This window comes from Phascolarctos cinereus, unplaced genomic scaffold (assembly GCF_003287225.1).
Source record: "Phascolarctos cinereus isolate Bilbo 61053 unplaced genomic scaffold, phaCin_HiC Scaffold_726;HRSCAF=1367, whole genome shotgun sequence".
NCBI classification, from domain to species: Eukaryota; Metazoa; Chordata; class Mammalia; order Diprotodontia; family Phascolarctidae; genus Phascolarctos; species Phascolarctos cinereus.
The window spans coordinates 186,528,811-186,545,337 of NW_027556098.1; the positions used below are offsets into that span (position 1 = coordinate 186,528,811).

A 16,527-nucleotide genomic window follows, 5' to 3' on the forward strand; every position below is an offset into this window, starting at 1 on the left:
ACAGAGACTACATTGTTTGCCAGTAGACCATTCTTTAAAATAACTTAAGCATTTGCTTTTAAAGACTATTTCATTTTCGTATTTGTGTTTAAATTCAGTGTGTGTAAGTACAAGGTTGTTTACCAGAATGTCTTGTATTTTTTTAGTTGACTTTGTTCTAAGAGATCCCAGGGAAAAAGAGGAAGACAAAAAGAAAGAAGAGCTTCCACCGTATCGTTTAGAGTAAGAAAACATACTTCATAAACATAGATTACATACAAAGTAATACATATGGATGTCTCTATATATTAAGAGTATTTCTCTTAATCATTGTAAAAATATGTCTCTTGCCCATATTAGGTTTTGTGAAGTGTATAGAAGAAACATTAGGCTTTGAATATATGTTCATATGCATTTATAAGAAACATATTAGGATTGTAGGATCAGAAAGGGACCTTTATTGTACTATCTTGTTCAATTCCTTCATTTTACAGATTTGAAAACTGAGACCCAGAAAGTAAAAGTGACTTGCTCACAGTTACAAAGGTAATAACTGAGGAATGGAATTCAAACACAGCTGTCTGGACTTTTGTGCTCTTTCTGCTGTCTTACTTCGCCTCTCAGATAAATCAGTTGTTATGAACTTTGACCCATTCCTTAGTAAAAATAACTAACCTTTAGAAATGCATTCTTCAAATAGCATTCATAATTGGAACCAGGTTCGTTTTCCTAAGTAACTAGCTCAAGATCTATATTTATATTTAGTTAGTTTTCTTTCATAAAACTATACTCTAAGTTGTTTTCCATGATTAAAAAAATGCCAGAATGAGGTTAGGGAAGGCATATTTGAGGAACATCTAAAAAGATGATGAGATCCAGATGTGCAATTTGATTGGCATCAATAAGAATAAGTAGTGATACAAAGCCAAATTTAAATGTCATTTGAAAAATCTTTTAGTGAGAGAGTAAAGAGATAAAATGATTCTTAAGTTAGGTATAAAGAAAGAATAAAGAGAAATAGAGGGCCCTGAGAACAGGAATCAGTGGTCTTAGAATTCTTTTGATTGAGAAACAATATCAGTAATTTTTTAAACTGGTTAATATGCTTGTAGGGGTGGGGGAAACGATGCCTATGCAGCTACTGCTGCTACTATGGGTGCCCACATCAGTTGAGTTATAACTGTCTTAAATAACTGATATCCTGGATTAGAAGTGGGGAGGGAAGGTTGGGAGTTTACAGAAGAGTGTTGGGCTGTGGGAGGTAAAGGGTAGGGGGAGATAAGCCCCATGGTTGGCTACCTGGGTGAAGTGAGATGTAACCCATCTTCCCTCCTATTGTTTAATCAAACACATCTTGGGGTAAAGCCACAGTCACTTTGAGGATTATGCCATGGTCCCCAAGGTGCCCTAAGCTTTCTGTTTGAAGGCCATTGATTTAGGTTATAGGAGCTGAATCATGAAGGAATGGATTTTCACATAAGAATGTCAAAGTTAGGCCATGTTAACACAGAAAGAATTTATACATGTTAATGGAGAAAATGTTTCAAGGAATTTTCAAAGACAGGCTAGACTGTATCCATGAGAAAAAATAAGAATAAAGGAAATAATTCGAATTGTACTCTGAAATAAATATGAAATCTGTGAAAATATTTATGGAGTAGCATATATGATTGCCCTTTTCTGTTAGATTTTTATAATTCATTATGGTACTGAGTCAAAGGGTTGAGGATTTATAGAAAAATAAATTTATGTTTAAAGACTTTGAGCTAATTATATAAATACAATTATATAGTTTTAATTACAAATATATAATTTTAAACAGTGTCAAGATGCTTGCTTCTTCTCCAGATGCTATACTAATAGGGTAGAGATAGAAATTACCTTAGAGTTGTACTCTAAGACATGAAGCCCATCAGCCTGGCCTGGGGCCATGTCTCATCAGCTGTGACTGCGCCTCTGAATTTGACTGATGGATACCATCTCTCCATTTTCTTCCATCTAGAGACACAAGATCTTAGGTCAATATACTTGGTCTCCTGTGAAATTAGAGATAAGACACTGCTCTTGGCACCAAAACTTAAATGGACAAGGTTCTGAGGGAGTTACATTGATTCATGTAAATAAAGATGTAATGATTTAATCAGGGAACCTTACCTTGATTAATTCCTGCTAGAGTGCACAGCATGGAGCATGCCCAGCCCTGAGCCTGTTCTTTTTACATGTACTGTTCTTGGAGCTGGGCTTCTTCCAATGACACATGTATCTTGGCCCTTTGCAGTAGGCCATGTGTGCTAGAAAGACTTGGCACATTGGAATGACACATCAATCCCTTGCCCTACATTGGTGGCTCATATTGGAGGGAGGAAGAAAAAGAGAGAGCCAGATAATTGAGTTTGTCTTTTTAAGGTCTTCTGAACTCCTCCTGCCTCAGTGACTAATCCTCTTGATTGTAGCCCTCTCCTCCTGGTGCCATCATGGGAGGCTAGGAGATTGCTGTGAGTACACCTGCCACATAGAAGCAAAAACGTTTCCCCAAACTCTAGCTTACAGGTTTCAGGTTTATACTGCCCTGTAAGTAGTCTTCTCAAGCTGCTCAGTGTTTTTCTATAACATCACAGAATCTCCAAAATAGAAAGTACGTATCTCAGAGGCCATCCATCTAGTCCAGTCAACACCTGACCAGGCATTCCCTCCACAGTGTCCCCAGCGAGTAGCCATCTAGCCCTCATTTGAAGGTACTCCTCCACGTTAGTAGTGCATTACCTCCTGAAACACTCCATTCTAGTTTTGGATAGTTCTGTTAGGAAATTTACCTTTCCATTGAGCTACAATCATCTCTCTAACTTCCATCCATTGCTCCTAGTAAGTGCCAAATAAGTCTGATCCCTCTTCCCCTTGAGAGTCCTTCAGATACTTGAAGACAGCCATCACCCTAATTCTACTTTTCTGTAGATGGAATCTGACCAATTCAGAGCATATAAAGGACCATTAAAGTGCGATAGTCAGGATGAGTGATAGAGTCAGTTCACTGGCCCTGAGCCGGCCCCACAGTTGATTCTGGTAGCCCGCTTTGGCTTATTTTGAGCTGTGCAACCACCACTTATTCCCTTGCCACACTTCTGACTGTACCTACACATTCCTCTTTTTCTATGGACACAGTGTTTTAACAGCCAGTTGTTGCACATTTTATTTGAGAGGTGAAGCTTTTTTATTGTTCATGCAGTCTTGTTTTCGCAAGGGACTGTCTTGTATATAAAGAGTGTGGTCTTCTCCAAGTGGTTGCTACCTTGCTTTTCCCAACTGATAATTCTCTTCACTACATTGTGGAGTATGGCAGCCATATATAGGCTATGATCACGGCCAACATATAGATGTCCTTATACTCATTTTTAAAAAATTATAAAAAATTTAGCGATATATTTTCCATTTTTATCATAAAAGGAAAGCATCACATTTGAGATCCTACCCATCCTTTAAGCTCCAACTCAGATGCAAATTCCTTAATTAAGCCTTTAGGGATATACTTTACCTAGTAGTATTCCCTCCTCAACACTTTGTACTTCCCTTACAAATTTATGCTCTGCTTCTGTATTATAGCTATTTGTATACCTTTGTTATTTCTTCTAATAAATGTTAACCTCCTTGAAGGCACTGTTATATTTTATTTTGCTGTACATCTCCTTCAGCTTCTACCTGGTTGTGCACATGAGAGGTGTTTAATATATGTTTAAATTAAATTGTATTTGAAATGTCATAAAGCCATTGTTACTGAAAAGAATATTGAATTTGTAAAAAAAAGTGTTTTCTTTTGATTTGGCATTGTTTTCTCCTTGCCTTTAGAATGAAAATTCTGCCAAAACCTTGGAGGAAGTCTTTTTTTGCAGCTTGCAGTTTTATTAGAGATAATTTAAATGCAATGAACCCTACAATGCTTGCTGTTCTAGATCTGTGGCAGACTTCTTTTAAGTAAGTAAATCCTACTTTGATTAACATTGTTAAATAATGTTCTGATGAAAGTAATACTGATCATCTTTTTGTTAAAATTAGCCTATTAAACTGTAAATTACTCGAGGGCAAAGATTGTATCATTTTTAGCTTTGCTTTTTATTCCTTGCATCTAGCTCCGTATTTGGCACAGAGAAGCTTAATAAATATTTTTTAAATTTAAAAACTCGATCACAATGTGCACTAATTGATTGTCTTAGAAGGCAGAGTAGCATTTCTATACAATAGTGCTGTATGACAAGATGCCCGGTAGGTATAACTGTACCACCTAATTTTTATAAAAGGAATATTTACAGAGAAGATCTTGCAAGAACAGAAGAAAAACATATCTGCTTGAGCTGGGACATCTTCCCCTTGGTCCCTGGGGAGAGTAGGGTAAAATTTAAAGTAGTTGCCGCAAACTATTATCTCACAGAGTTCACTTCCAAATGTGGCATCTCCACTAGACAAATTGCTCGCTTGTTGTAGGACCTGGAATTAGCTCGATCAAACAGGTTGCTCCTTACTGGGCTCAGCTGCAAACTCTTGTTGCTGGACTGCTGCTCTTCCAAACTTTTGAACTGTCACAAGGCCCTTAAGAAGACACAGGAACATAGGACAGAGGGGCAGCTGGGTGGCACAGTGGATAGGAGCACCAGCCCTGGAGTCAAGAGGAACTGAGTTCAAATGTGGCCTCAGACACTTACTAACTGTGTGACCCTGAGCAAGTCTCTTAACCCCAACTGCCTCAAAAAAAAAAAAAAGACCTTGGCAGAAGTCAGCCCTGTTCCACACACAAGCTTGTCCAGGGAACCATGTGCTTACCTGCTTCATGGTGGTGAGAGAGAGCTTGAAGCCCCTCTCTCTTACCTGAAGGCCCACATCAATTTGGCCCCCTCACTGGAACACAGCCAGGGAGAAATAAGACTGATTTGACTAGTTAATGCCTTTTGTTAGTATGTTTAGTTCTGTCTCAGCAGTCATTCAGAAAACTCCTCTTTGCCAAATAAGTGAAGAAGAAACAGTCATAGATACTTTGCATATGCTTTGAAGTCCATATAGGGGATTATGTCAAGTACTGATAGACCCCCCCTCCTGCTCACATTTTTCAGTTGTTCCTTTTTAGCTTCTTGACCTTCTGTTCTTCCATTTGAATTTCATTATTTGTTTTTCTAGCTCTATAACATATTCTTTGGGGAATTTGTTTGGTAAAGCACATAAATAAATTAGTTTAGGTAACATTGTCTTTTTTATTATATTGACTTAACCTACCCATGAGCAATTAATGTTTCTCCAATTTTTTTAGGTCTGTATTTCTGCAAAGAGTATTTTATATTATTTTATACTCAACATTTTATAGTTGAATTCATGTAATGCCTCAGTGAATCTTGGTAGATACATTCCCAAATATTTTATAGCTTCTATAGTTATTTTAAATGGAATTTCGCTTTTTAGTTCTTCCTACTGAGTTTTGTTGGTTAATTAATAAGAATGCTGATGATTTCCTTGGATTTCTTATATGTCCTACAACTTTGCTGAAGTTAATAATTTCACTTAAGTTCTCTAAGTACACCATCAGTATTCCCTCAACTTCTTTTCCTTGTCTTATTACTATATATAGCATTTCTAGCGCTGTTACGTAGTAGTGCTGATAATGGGCATCCTTCCTTTGCTTCTGATTAGAAAATCCTGTAACTTTTCTCTATTACATAGAATGTTTACTCTTGGATATAGGGAAATATTATTCATTGTATTAAGGAAAGTTTTCTTATTCCTATAATTACTAGTTTTTATTTTGTCAAAAGCCTTTTCAGCATCTATTGACATAATCATATATTTTTATTGCTTATATAATTAAAATTATAATAATTATGTAATTAAAATATATAAAATTAAATAATATATTTAAATAACTAAAATAATTAAAAATAAATAATTGTATAATCATGTAAGTTTATATAATTATATAAAATTTATATAATTAAATACAAAATTATTCATATAATTATTTATATAATTATATTTATAAAACTAAAAATTATAGAATCAAAATATAAATAAAATATAATATAAATTTATATAATTATTTATAGTCTTTCTTGTGTTGAATCAACCCAGAATTCTTGTTTTAATCCAAACCTAGTCATAGTACAAAATCTCATATGTTGTACACTATAATATCTTATTTAAAGTTTTCACATCTATGTTTACTGAGAATATTGGTCTTCCTACCTCAACCCCTTTCTCTGCTTGATCTCTCTTTTAAGTATCAAGCCCTTACTTATATTCTTAGAAATTGGAAAGCTATCTTCTTATTGTTAAAATAATTCATGTTGTTTTGGAATTAATGGTTCTTTGAGTACTTGATAGAATTAACTTGTAAATCCATCTGATCTTGGAGTTTTTTCCTTGCTTTGGGAATTCATTTGTGGGTTTTCAACTTTTTTTTTCTGATATTAGATTATTTAAATGGTCTATTTCCTTTTTTGTTAATCTGGATGGTTTATATGTTTTCTAAGTATTCATCTGTTTCTTCTCAGTGTTCATTTTCATTAGCATATAGACAAAATAATTTCTGATAATTTCCTTTATTTCTTCTTTAGTTGTTATGAGTTCTTTTTCATTGTTCTTATGAATACTTTAGTTTCCTATATCTTTAGGAAGACATTATATCAGTCAGAGCATGCTATTTATGCTCGTAAGGACTGGGCTCTCATTGGCATAGATTCTGGTTTCTTGGAGAGAAGCATATGTAGCTCTGTGGCCCCTGCATCTGTTGATCTTTTCTGGCTTGTATTTTTATTTAATATTTTTGCATCAATATTCATTAGGGATATTGTTCTATAATTTTCTTTCTCTGTTTTTGCTCTTAGTTTAGGTATCAGCACCATATTTGTTTCATAAAAGGAGTTTGGTAGGACTACCTCTTTGTCTATTATTCCAAATAATTTATTTAATATTAGAATTAATTGATCTTTAAATGTTGGTAGAATTCACTTGTAAATCCATCTGGTCCTGATGCTTTTTTGTTAGGAAGCTCATTTATGGCATAGTCTGAATGCAGATAAATAAATTAATATTTTTAAAAAATGAAGTTGAGCTTTGTTCACCTGAGGATGGGGAGGCATTGTTTCAAGCTTCAGGCTTTTTCTGTTACTGTTTTCAGAGCTAGTTCTAGGATTCTGCAAGTTTTTGGTGTTTCCAAGGTAGTATAATTACTGCGCATTCTGGGTTTTGATCTAGTAAAGGCCCCTGGCCCCTGTAGCCACAAGCACTAATATTCCTCTCCCCCATGGAATTATAAATCACAACTGCTTATAGGCAATAGAGTTGCCAATCAGCATCAGCTACACCTAGTGCCAGCAAAGGGTCTCCTGCAAACTCTTTTTACTAATTTTTCAACTTCCTTTATAGTCTGTGGGCTGAGAGCTCTCAAAGCTGCTGCTGCTGCTGAAGTTGCCTCCAAGGCCCACCATTGGTGCTGCTTCTGTGCTTGGGGCAAGCCCCTACCCTGGGGTCACAGACTCCTCCTCTGGACCGCTTAAGTTGTTTTTGGCTGGAAAAATGTCTCACTCTGATTTTTTATTGCTGTGCCATTCCTAGATTTGATTTGAGGAGCTTTTAAAAGTTGTTTATAAGGGAATATTAGGAGAGTTCAACTGGGTTGCTGCCTATATTCCACCATCTTACCTCTGCCTCTCCATAATAAGCTCTTCCAACAGTGGGGTCCTCTTTGACTTTTCCCTCTCCTCCATCTTGTTGGCAAGTCTTGTCAATTGTACCTTCATTGCATATCTCACTTTTCTGCACTTACAGCAATTACTTGAGTTCAAGCTCCTCTCACCTGTTGCCTAAATTATTGTAGCCTTACCATTGGTCACTGAGTCTTTCATCTCTCCAGTCCATCCTCCTTTTTTCCTTTTCTTTTTTAATGCCCAGAGCGTGCCTTGCACATAGCAAGTACTTAATATATTTTTGTTGAATTGAATTGAATTGACATGAAGATATTGTGGGAATGTAGGAGTACAGAACTTTTTTTTTGTTAAGCATTTAAAATTTTTTAAAGTATTTATTTATGTTTAGTTTTCAGCATTCACTTCCATGAGATTTTGAGTTCCAAATTTCCTCCTCCTCCCTCCCTTCCCCTTCCCCCAAGAAGGCATGTAATCTGATATAGGCTCTACATATACATTCATACTAAATATACTTTCATAGTCATGTTGTAAAGAAGAATTAGAATGAGAAAGTAGAAACAAACAAAAAAAGGAGAGAGAGAGAGTGCAAATAGTATGTTTTGATCTGCATTCAGACTCCATAGTTCTTTTTCTGGATGTGGATAGCATTTTCCATCATGAGTCTTTTGGAGTTGTCTTAGATCTTTACCTTTGCTAAAAAGCGCTAAGTCTATCAAAGTCATCGTATGATGTTGCTGTTACTGTGTGCAATGTTCTCCTGGTTCTGCTCACTTCATTCAGCATTGGTTCATGTAAGTCTTTCCAGGTTTTCTGAAGTCTGCCTGCTCATCATTTCTTATGGAAAAATAGTATTCCATTACATTCATATACTACAACTTGTTGAGCCATTCCCCAATTGATGGGCATCCCCTCAATTTCCAATTCTTGGCCACCACAGAAAGAGCTGCTATAAATATTTATATCTAGAACTTTAGCAATAAGTCTGGGGCAGTGACCTTTAATCCTCCTCCCTCTAGTGGTGTGCAGCCATGGACAGAGACATAAAAGTTAGGTATCCACCAGGAGAGTCTAGACTTCAATATAGGTAAGTCCTCTGTTTTAATTAAGGCCTTTTTCCATGTCTTCTAAGGAGGCACTGGTGGCTGATTTGATAATGTAACCCTCCTTCCTCTTGAGATGAGGTTCCAGTCTTTGGTTGGCATCAGTGGAGCTTTTGTATTCTCTTTGTCTTCTTACTAGAAGAGTACTGAAAACCTGTGAGAAAGCTCCACCCATGTATCTTATCCTGTTACAATCTTGGACTCTCTAAATCCTGGTAGAGTGATGAATACCTCTTGCAGTTTATACAAATAGTCATAAAAAGATATGATTAAGAATATAATTTTATTGGTTAAACTTGAGAATATGCTCCCTAAGAATGTTATGTTAGCAAAGGAGAATAATCAACAAATATAAGACAGAGTTATGGCTACGACTACTCAGTATCCATTTTTATTCCTTGCAGAAAATTACGTTTAATTGATGTAGAAGAATTTCATGATCGCCAGGAGGCAATGGAGCTGTCACTCTTCCAGAACATTGTCATGAAACACATGGAATCTGCCAAAGAGACACTACTTAAAATGTATGAATGAATACGTAAACTCATTTTCATATTGGACAAAAAATAACTTATGTTTGTTAGTTCTATTTAAAAGAAAAAAAATTGTTCCAGAAGGGTCCTGTATTTTTAGTCAGATGATAGTTCAGAACATTTCCTGTTTTAAAAATTCAAATCAGTTCTGCTCAGGATATGAGAGATAGCATGGCTCTAAGAAGAAAATAGTCAGACCTTTGAAGCAATTTGTTAATGTGGATGCCTGGAGGGAGTTAGCTTTATTTAGAATCAAAAGTAAGAATTTTTATGGCTGGAGTAAGTTCCCTATACCACATTCCAAACAAGCAGCGAGAAAGTAGTGTGCTCACAGTTGAGTGGTGGCAGAAAGATTGTGGACCCCATGCTTTTACTGGGGAGGGGAAACAGAAACGCTGGGACAATATTACAAGCTTGCTGCTGGGTAGGCCACCCCATATTGGGGGGGCTCTTTCTCTGTTTTATTATGTCGTGATATAAATCTTCCTCTGATTACTGTTTTGGCTATATCCCATAGGTTTTGATATGTTGTCTCATTATTGTCATTCTCCTTAATGAAATTATTGATTGTTTCTATGATTTGTTCTTTGACCTACTCACCCTTATCCTGTCCCCTAGTCCTCTTATTTCTTTAGAAGTTTAGAAGACTTTTATACCCTTTTAGATATGTATGTTGTTCCCTCTTTTACCCAGATCTGATGAGAGAGTAAGATTCCAATACTATTACTTTCAACCCCTATCTACTTCTTCTATCATTTCTTCCTTTCACGCTCCATTTTTATGAGATAATTGTTCCTTTTTACCTTTTTCTACCCAGTTTTGTTTTTTAGAATCACCCCATCATGCACAACTCAGCCCTAACCTTTCTTTCAAACTACCTTGGTAATGATGAGTCTTAAGAATACCAATAACATTTTCACATATAAGAAGTAAACAGTTTGACCCTTAATGAATTCTCTATAATTATCTTTAATGTTTTCCTTATATTTCTTCTGGATCTTTTGCATCAAATTTTCTATTCGGTTCTGGTCTTTTTGTCACAAAGACCTGAAAGTCTTTCAGTTTTTCACTAGTCCTGGTGTCTAGAAACAGCAGGGGGTCCTTCAGTCTTTCCCCACTCAGCCTTCTGGTTCTCACACTGTTCTTTAAATGGAAGTTCATGAGGTGAAAGTTGTCAAGGCCTACTCTGCTTCCTAATGGAGCTGCCCCCAGGTCCTGCTGTTTGTTGATTCATTGGAGTAGGCCTGGAGGTGTTTACACTTTACTCTGGCTAAACTTCAGCTCCTGGAAGTCCTGTTTTTGCTGAGGTCCTCTCAAGTTGTCTTAGGAGGACAAGTGCTTTACCTCTTTATTTTTGCTACTCTGCCTTCATTTTGTGGCAATGTTCGATCTGTTTGTGGAGGAAATTTGGAGAGCCTAGAATTTTCTGACCTACTCCACCATCTTCCCAGAATTCTCTTTAGTTTTAGTTTCAAAGCAATTTCCACACATCATGCTGCTGCTTATCTGATGGTGGATTTTTTCCCCCAGCTGTCATACAGCTGGTAAGCATACTAGCAAATAGTCAATGAACACCAGCAAACTGTTTAAGAGTGGCATTTGCAGAATTGTAGTTTCAATAAATTCAATTATGTATTCTCTTTCCCTTTACCTTATCAACAAAATGTCTTTTTTGTATCTGCCTTCCCCTCAATGCTTTTAGCAGAAAAGTCAGTAGTCAGTTATGGCTCTCTGGTGTGAGTTGTAGTGTGTATTTGAAGTTTAACTTGAATTTATATTTTACCCAATATTGTGTAGTTAATTATATAGTATATTCTCTTATCTCCTTTGGGACCTGAGGTAATTTAAAGTAATTGATTTCATAGTTTTCGAAATTTTCTGGTGATTTTTGTCTTTTTAAAATTATTTTCACAAGATATTTTGGAAAATTTTTTGATAATATTCAATCAATAGCAAATAATTAAGACCAATTAACAAGGGAATAAAATAAATAACAGACCATCTTGCAATAGTCTTTGGTCAAAGGCAATAAAATTGACTTGAAATAATAGATCCAATTAAAATATAAAAATCAATTTTTTTTTACATTTCTATTGCTAGTTAAATAAAAATGTAGATCAGTTATAGTATAGAATTTCTATTTTATACATAGTATATATTATTTATGTTTCTTCTTAGGATCCATGTCATGAGACTCATAATGAGGTACTTTTGGCACTTCAGTAATTAAACTCTTTTGAATGGGTTTCATGACTCATCTTCTGTTTATTGAATCCATTCAAACAGATAGTGCTACAGTTAAGATTCAGTGTATTTTTTGATACCATGATTTCCATTTATATATTAAAGAAAGTCATAGGACATATATATGCAATTGGTATATATTAAATATAAAATTTATTTGATTGCCTGATAACTCTTACCACTGCAGTTTGTCAACTTCTCTGCAATTTCTAGTATTAGAAAGATACCTGGGACTAAGTGAATTTAAGCAATTTGCCCAGAGTCAAAGAGCCAATATGTGTGTTAGAGGCAAAACTTGAACCCAGGTCTTCTTGATTCCAAGGCTAGCTTTCTCTTACACTGTTCTGATTCTACTAAATCATCTTAATACATATAAATATCAAGAAACCAATCCTGGTGGTCTCCAGCTTATGCCCCATCTCTCTTATTTTATTAGTCCAGAAACTACCAGCCTTTGACATCTACTTTATCAAGTTCCTAATAATTTTACGCCAAATTGAAGAAGCATCTACATTTTGATTCTCTTTAATCTGTAGTTGGTGAAACCATAAACTACAATATATGACTAATTGCCAACTTTGACTTTAGCTTCAGATTATGGTCCTTATTGGGACTTCCCCTCTTTTATCAGTCCTATGGTGAAGGTAGGGACTGTCTTTTGCCACAGTGCTGGGCACAGAGTGGTTAATACTTAATTTATGTTTAGTGACTGTCTCTTTTGGATGCTCTACATTGTCATATCCTAGTAATTCATTTCATCAAACCTTTGGACTTGACCCCTAATGTTGTATTGTATCATTTGCTCTCAATGGTTTCAACCACCATTTTTAGCTACAGAGATAATAGCATCCCCAGAACTCAGAATAGAGCCTTACACAAGTGTTTAAGTACACAAGTTGTTGGATTGAAATTCTACTGGCAATATAACATTTCTTTTCATACTAGTAATAAAGCATGCTACTATATACATTTTGCAGTACTTACTAGTTCATGAGAGGTGAAAGTTCCTTAATAGTGTCATTGCAAAATCTTTTAGTTGTCCAGAAAGTATGATTGAAATGTAGCTTACATGATGGGATATTGAAACTATGAGACATTTTAAGAGATTTCTTTGTTTTTTCAAGATGGTTTCCAGAAGTCCAAAATATTTATTACCAAGGCAATAAAAAAAAGCAGTTGCCCACTAGTGGTAGCAGTGCAAAATTGGAAGCTTTCTTCAACTGTGCTGCGACTTTGATGACTATACAGCTGCAGAACTTAGCCTTGGATTCAATGCAGGACTTTACAGATTTAATTGTACAAAGGCCGGTAAGTAGGTATCACTAATGGTCGTATGCTTATACTTAGTTATCCACAATTTTTCTTGAAATATTACCCAGGTTTTGCCTCTGAAAAGGAATTTTGACCTATTTCCCTGAGGGGCAAAACTGGTACAGTCAATGCTCATACATCAACAATAATTGAGCATTATTATAAGTAAATGGTAATGGCAAATGATAGACTGCTTACTTAGGGTCATGGGCTCACTTCTTATTTTTTTTAAATGTTACTGTTTTATTTATATGAACTAAAAGCATCTGGAAATTTTTTAAAGGCAAAAAATAGTTCTTAACCTCCAAATCAGGTCTAGGGCATTAATCAAGAGATCAAAATATTGGGATTCCTTTTTTTACTCCCTAAGCATCATAATACACTTCCACATTGAAAAACAACTTTAAAATAGAACATGGGTACCTGTCCCACTGCTGTCACTTCTGGGAAAAGAATAGTTTGCAGCTTAACATTCTGGCAAATAAGAGAACAGAACATAGGCACTGAGTTACATACTGAATACACTTCCAACTCTGACAGTGAACCTTACAGCACTGGCTATTTTATCAGTTCTCTTTTTTCTGGTCCCATTGACTTTTACAGACCACATCTAATCTTGCATTCAGATTATTCTATACTTCCATCAAGATAGTGGAATCATTAGTCCACTAATGTCTCGAGCTGAAGTGGATGAATTCTGTCTTAAATTAAGGATCTTGTTTATATAATAGCAAAATCAACACTATAGCAAATCTTGCACAAACTTTGGCCAGTAGAGGTACAGAGTTTGCCCTAACTTGTACTTCTCTACCTGCACAGAGATGTACTCAGATCTTTGGAGGCAAGAGACTAGTCTACTGCCAAACCTTTTCCAAGTCCTATTTGTCTTAGCTTGAAGAGAGATAATTCATTCAAACTCATTCTCTTATATTCATGATTCTCCACTTTTACTTCCAAATGTAAAGAGGTTTTCTGAAAATTAACAGAAAGGTCTTACTGGCTCCAAAAAGAGCAGACATATTCACCACTGGCAGAGACTGCCAAGATGATTATTGTGGGGCTTGTGTAGCTATTTTCTTACAGCAACACATTACTAAGGAAGTGAAGGATCACATGTTATGATTCCCCTCCTCCCCCTGCCCTTTGATATCTTCAAGATTTTCCAGAGTTCATGAAATATCACTGATGCATTCAAGAATCATCATAAAGGCCTATCAACGAATGTAAACAACTATGGTGTAATGAAAAACAAAGAAACAATCAGAGAGGCATAGAGCTTTTTAAAAAGAATTTTATACTATGTAGAAAAAAAAACACAATTAAAAAAAGGATCAGTCAACGTGAATTTTAGGAGTCCTTCCCCAAAGCCTAAGTACCCACTGTTCAAGCAAGCTTGCCTTCTCTCCTCTCTGCTTTTAGCCTAAAGGCTTGCTAAGGATGGCCAGAGGTGGTTTGTGCTCTTAAAATCAGACTTATTCTGCCAGATCCAAGACTATGAATTTATCCAAGTTGTAGAAACAAGCTTTCACTACCCATCCACCAAAATACCTCCCATTCAGATTAACAACATCTTTAATTGCTGAATCAGCCCTTTTAGACTCTAAAAATATCTGTACAGCTTCATCATCAGGAGAACCAGAAATTTCAAAAATTACATGTTTTCCAACTTTGGCATATTTTTCACACTCTTCCTTGGTTTCATCTTCTAGATCTTCATCTACTTCTCCAGCACCGACCATGTTCCTTAGTAGAACCACTCTTGTAGGACACTTAAGGATCTTGGTTAATGGACTTGAATCTGGTTTCTTGGATGCATCTTTCTCTGTAGCATCACCAACAATGATCTTGCCACCTTGCTTACTCGTCTTTTCAATGGACGATGCTGTGACCAGTCTTTGCTCATGTTCTCCAAAGTCCTGGCCTTCTTGGAAGCCGTACTTCTGTATGATTTTGTAGGCTATGGTGCCAACCATGTTAGCAAGGAAGGAATTACTGGGCCCTGTTGGAGATCGTGGTCTCTCTTGTTCATTGTATATGGAGCAGCTTTGGAAGACTGTGAACGAAGTCTTGACTCCTCTTCAAATGGAAAGTCTCTGGGTAATTCTTTGTCTTTTTCCAAGGGAGAAGTTGGTGGTGCAATGGCAGTACCTCTTGTGCTTCTTTTCCTCCTTTCTTCCTCATAATCTACATCTTCATCAGAATCTGTATCTGGTCATCTTGGAAACCCATTAGCTTCATGCCTGTTTTTATACCTCTTTTCTTTTTCTTCAGTCTCTTTTTGCCTTTCCAGCTCCCACTGTCTTTGGCGTTCCTCCTTGTGGCGTTTTACTTTCTCATAATCATTAGGAAACATGGGGTCATGTTCATTAGCTAATGGAATCAAAACTTCTGCAGAAAATCCACTAGGCACAGGATCCTTTAAGCCTGCTGCTATATGAGATGGGGTATCTTCAATCTGCCGGTCATCTGAAGAGCTTCCTCGTTTCAGATCAATCGCTGGAGCAAGGACTGTACTTTGTTTTGTCTTCTTACTCTTTGCTTGGGTTAAATCTGCCTTCTTGACCTGTAGCTGAGACTGTAGCAGTTTGAAATTTTTGGACCAGCCTTCTGTTTTTGAATCATTGGTCTCCACTCTCAGGTCATCATACAAGGACATATTTTCTTCTTTTTAAAGCTGGGGAGGCCCATCTGACTTTGCCCATGGGCCAGAGCAGCAGCGCTGGCGGGGCTGGAGGCCACTGGGACTGTCAATCTGACATCGGGCTCACTTCTTATTGTAGGAAAACTTAAGGCACAGCCCCAAACTAGCTGGACATCTGCAGATCTTTTCCATAATGACTATTTCAACTTTCCTTGCAACATTCCTTACTGACAAACTATTAATGAGGAATGGGGCTTCATTCTCTCACAGAGGCAAGGGGATAGCACCCAGAACATTTAAAGTTGTCCTGTAAGACACAGATCTGTGCAAGACACAGATCTTACTCCCATTTTTTCCTTTATTCTTCCTTTTTTTTCAATCCCTACCCCTACCTTTTTCCTGTTGTTATAAGCTTCTTTACCTTCTTTCTTTTCCTAAATCATTCCTCTCACTAGTATTCTTGTGCATCTGGGAACTTTTGAATGGCTTCCTACAATATCTTTGAAACTTATGCATCCTTGGTTATATCTTCTAGGAGAGAAAAAAATTTCCATATCTTTCCAATTAGAGTAACAGTGTGCAAGTAACCTCTTGATACTGAGCATTGGGATTTAAGAATGAGCTTCTTTTCCTTTAAAATGCTGATTTTAGGGGGCAGCTAGGTGGTGAAGGGGATACAGCACCGGCCCTGAAGTCAGGAGGATCTGAGTTTAAATCTGGCCTCAGACCAAACACTTAACACTTACTTACTAGCTGTGTGACCCTGGGCAAGTCACTTAACCCCAATTGCCTAAAAAAAATAAAATAAAAAAATAAAAAGAAATGCTGATTTTATGGGAATTTTTTTTTTTTATAAATTATACTTATTTCTACCCCAGCTTTCTGAGAATGTGAGTAGTTGGCCATTCTACTGGTAGTAGCACATGATGAACACAAGTGAACTTATGGAGGTAGTTTAAGATACTTTTATTCTTCTTAGACTCCTATAATGGTTAGTAAAATAAAAAAGAGAGATTTATTTTGTGATCTGTTTTAACAAA

At 36.3% G+C, this 16,527-nt stretch overlaps 1 protein-coding gene and 1 pseudogene across 1 annotated transcript in view; one reads left to right on the forward strand and one right to left on the reverse strand.

The window, feature by feature from the left end:
- DNAH7 (dynein axonemal heavy chain 7) overlaps positions 1–16,527 on the forward strand; it is a 285,950-nt gene that overhangs the window by 29,514 nt on the left and 239,909 nt on the right. Inside the window, exons 7-10 of the mRNA XM_020993533.2 lie at positions 147–222; positions 3,820–3,945; positions 9,163–9,282; positions 12,660–12,843. Of these exons, the coding sequence (XP_020849192.1) occupies positions 147–222; positions 3,820–3,945; positions 9,163–9,282; positions 12,660–12,843 (506 nt within the window). The remainder of the gene's footprint in view (positions 1–146; positions 223–3,819; positions 3,946–9,162; positions 9,283–12,659; positions 12,844–16,527) is intronic.
- Positions 14,319–15,502, reverse strand: LOC144454337 (splicing factor 45 pseudogene; annotated as a pseudogene).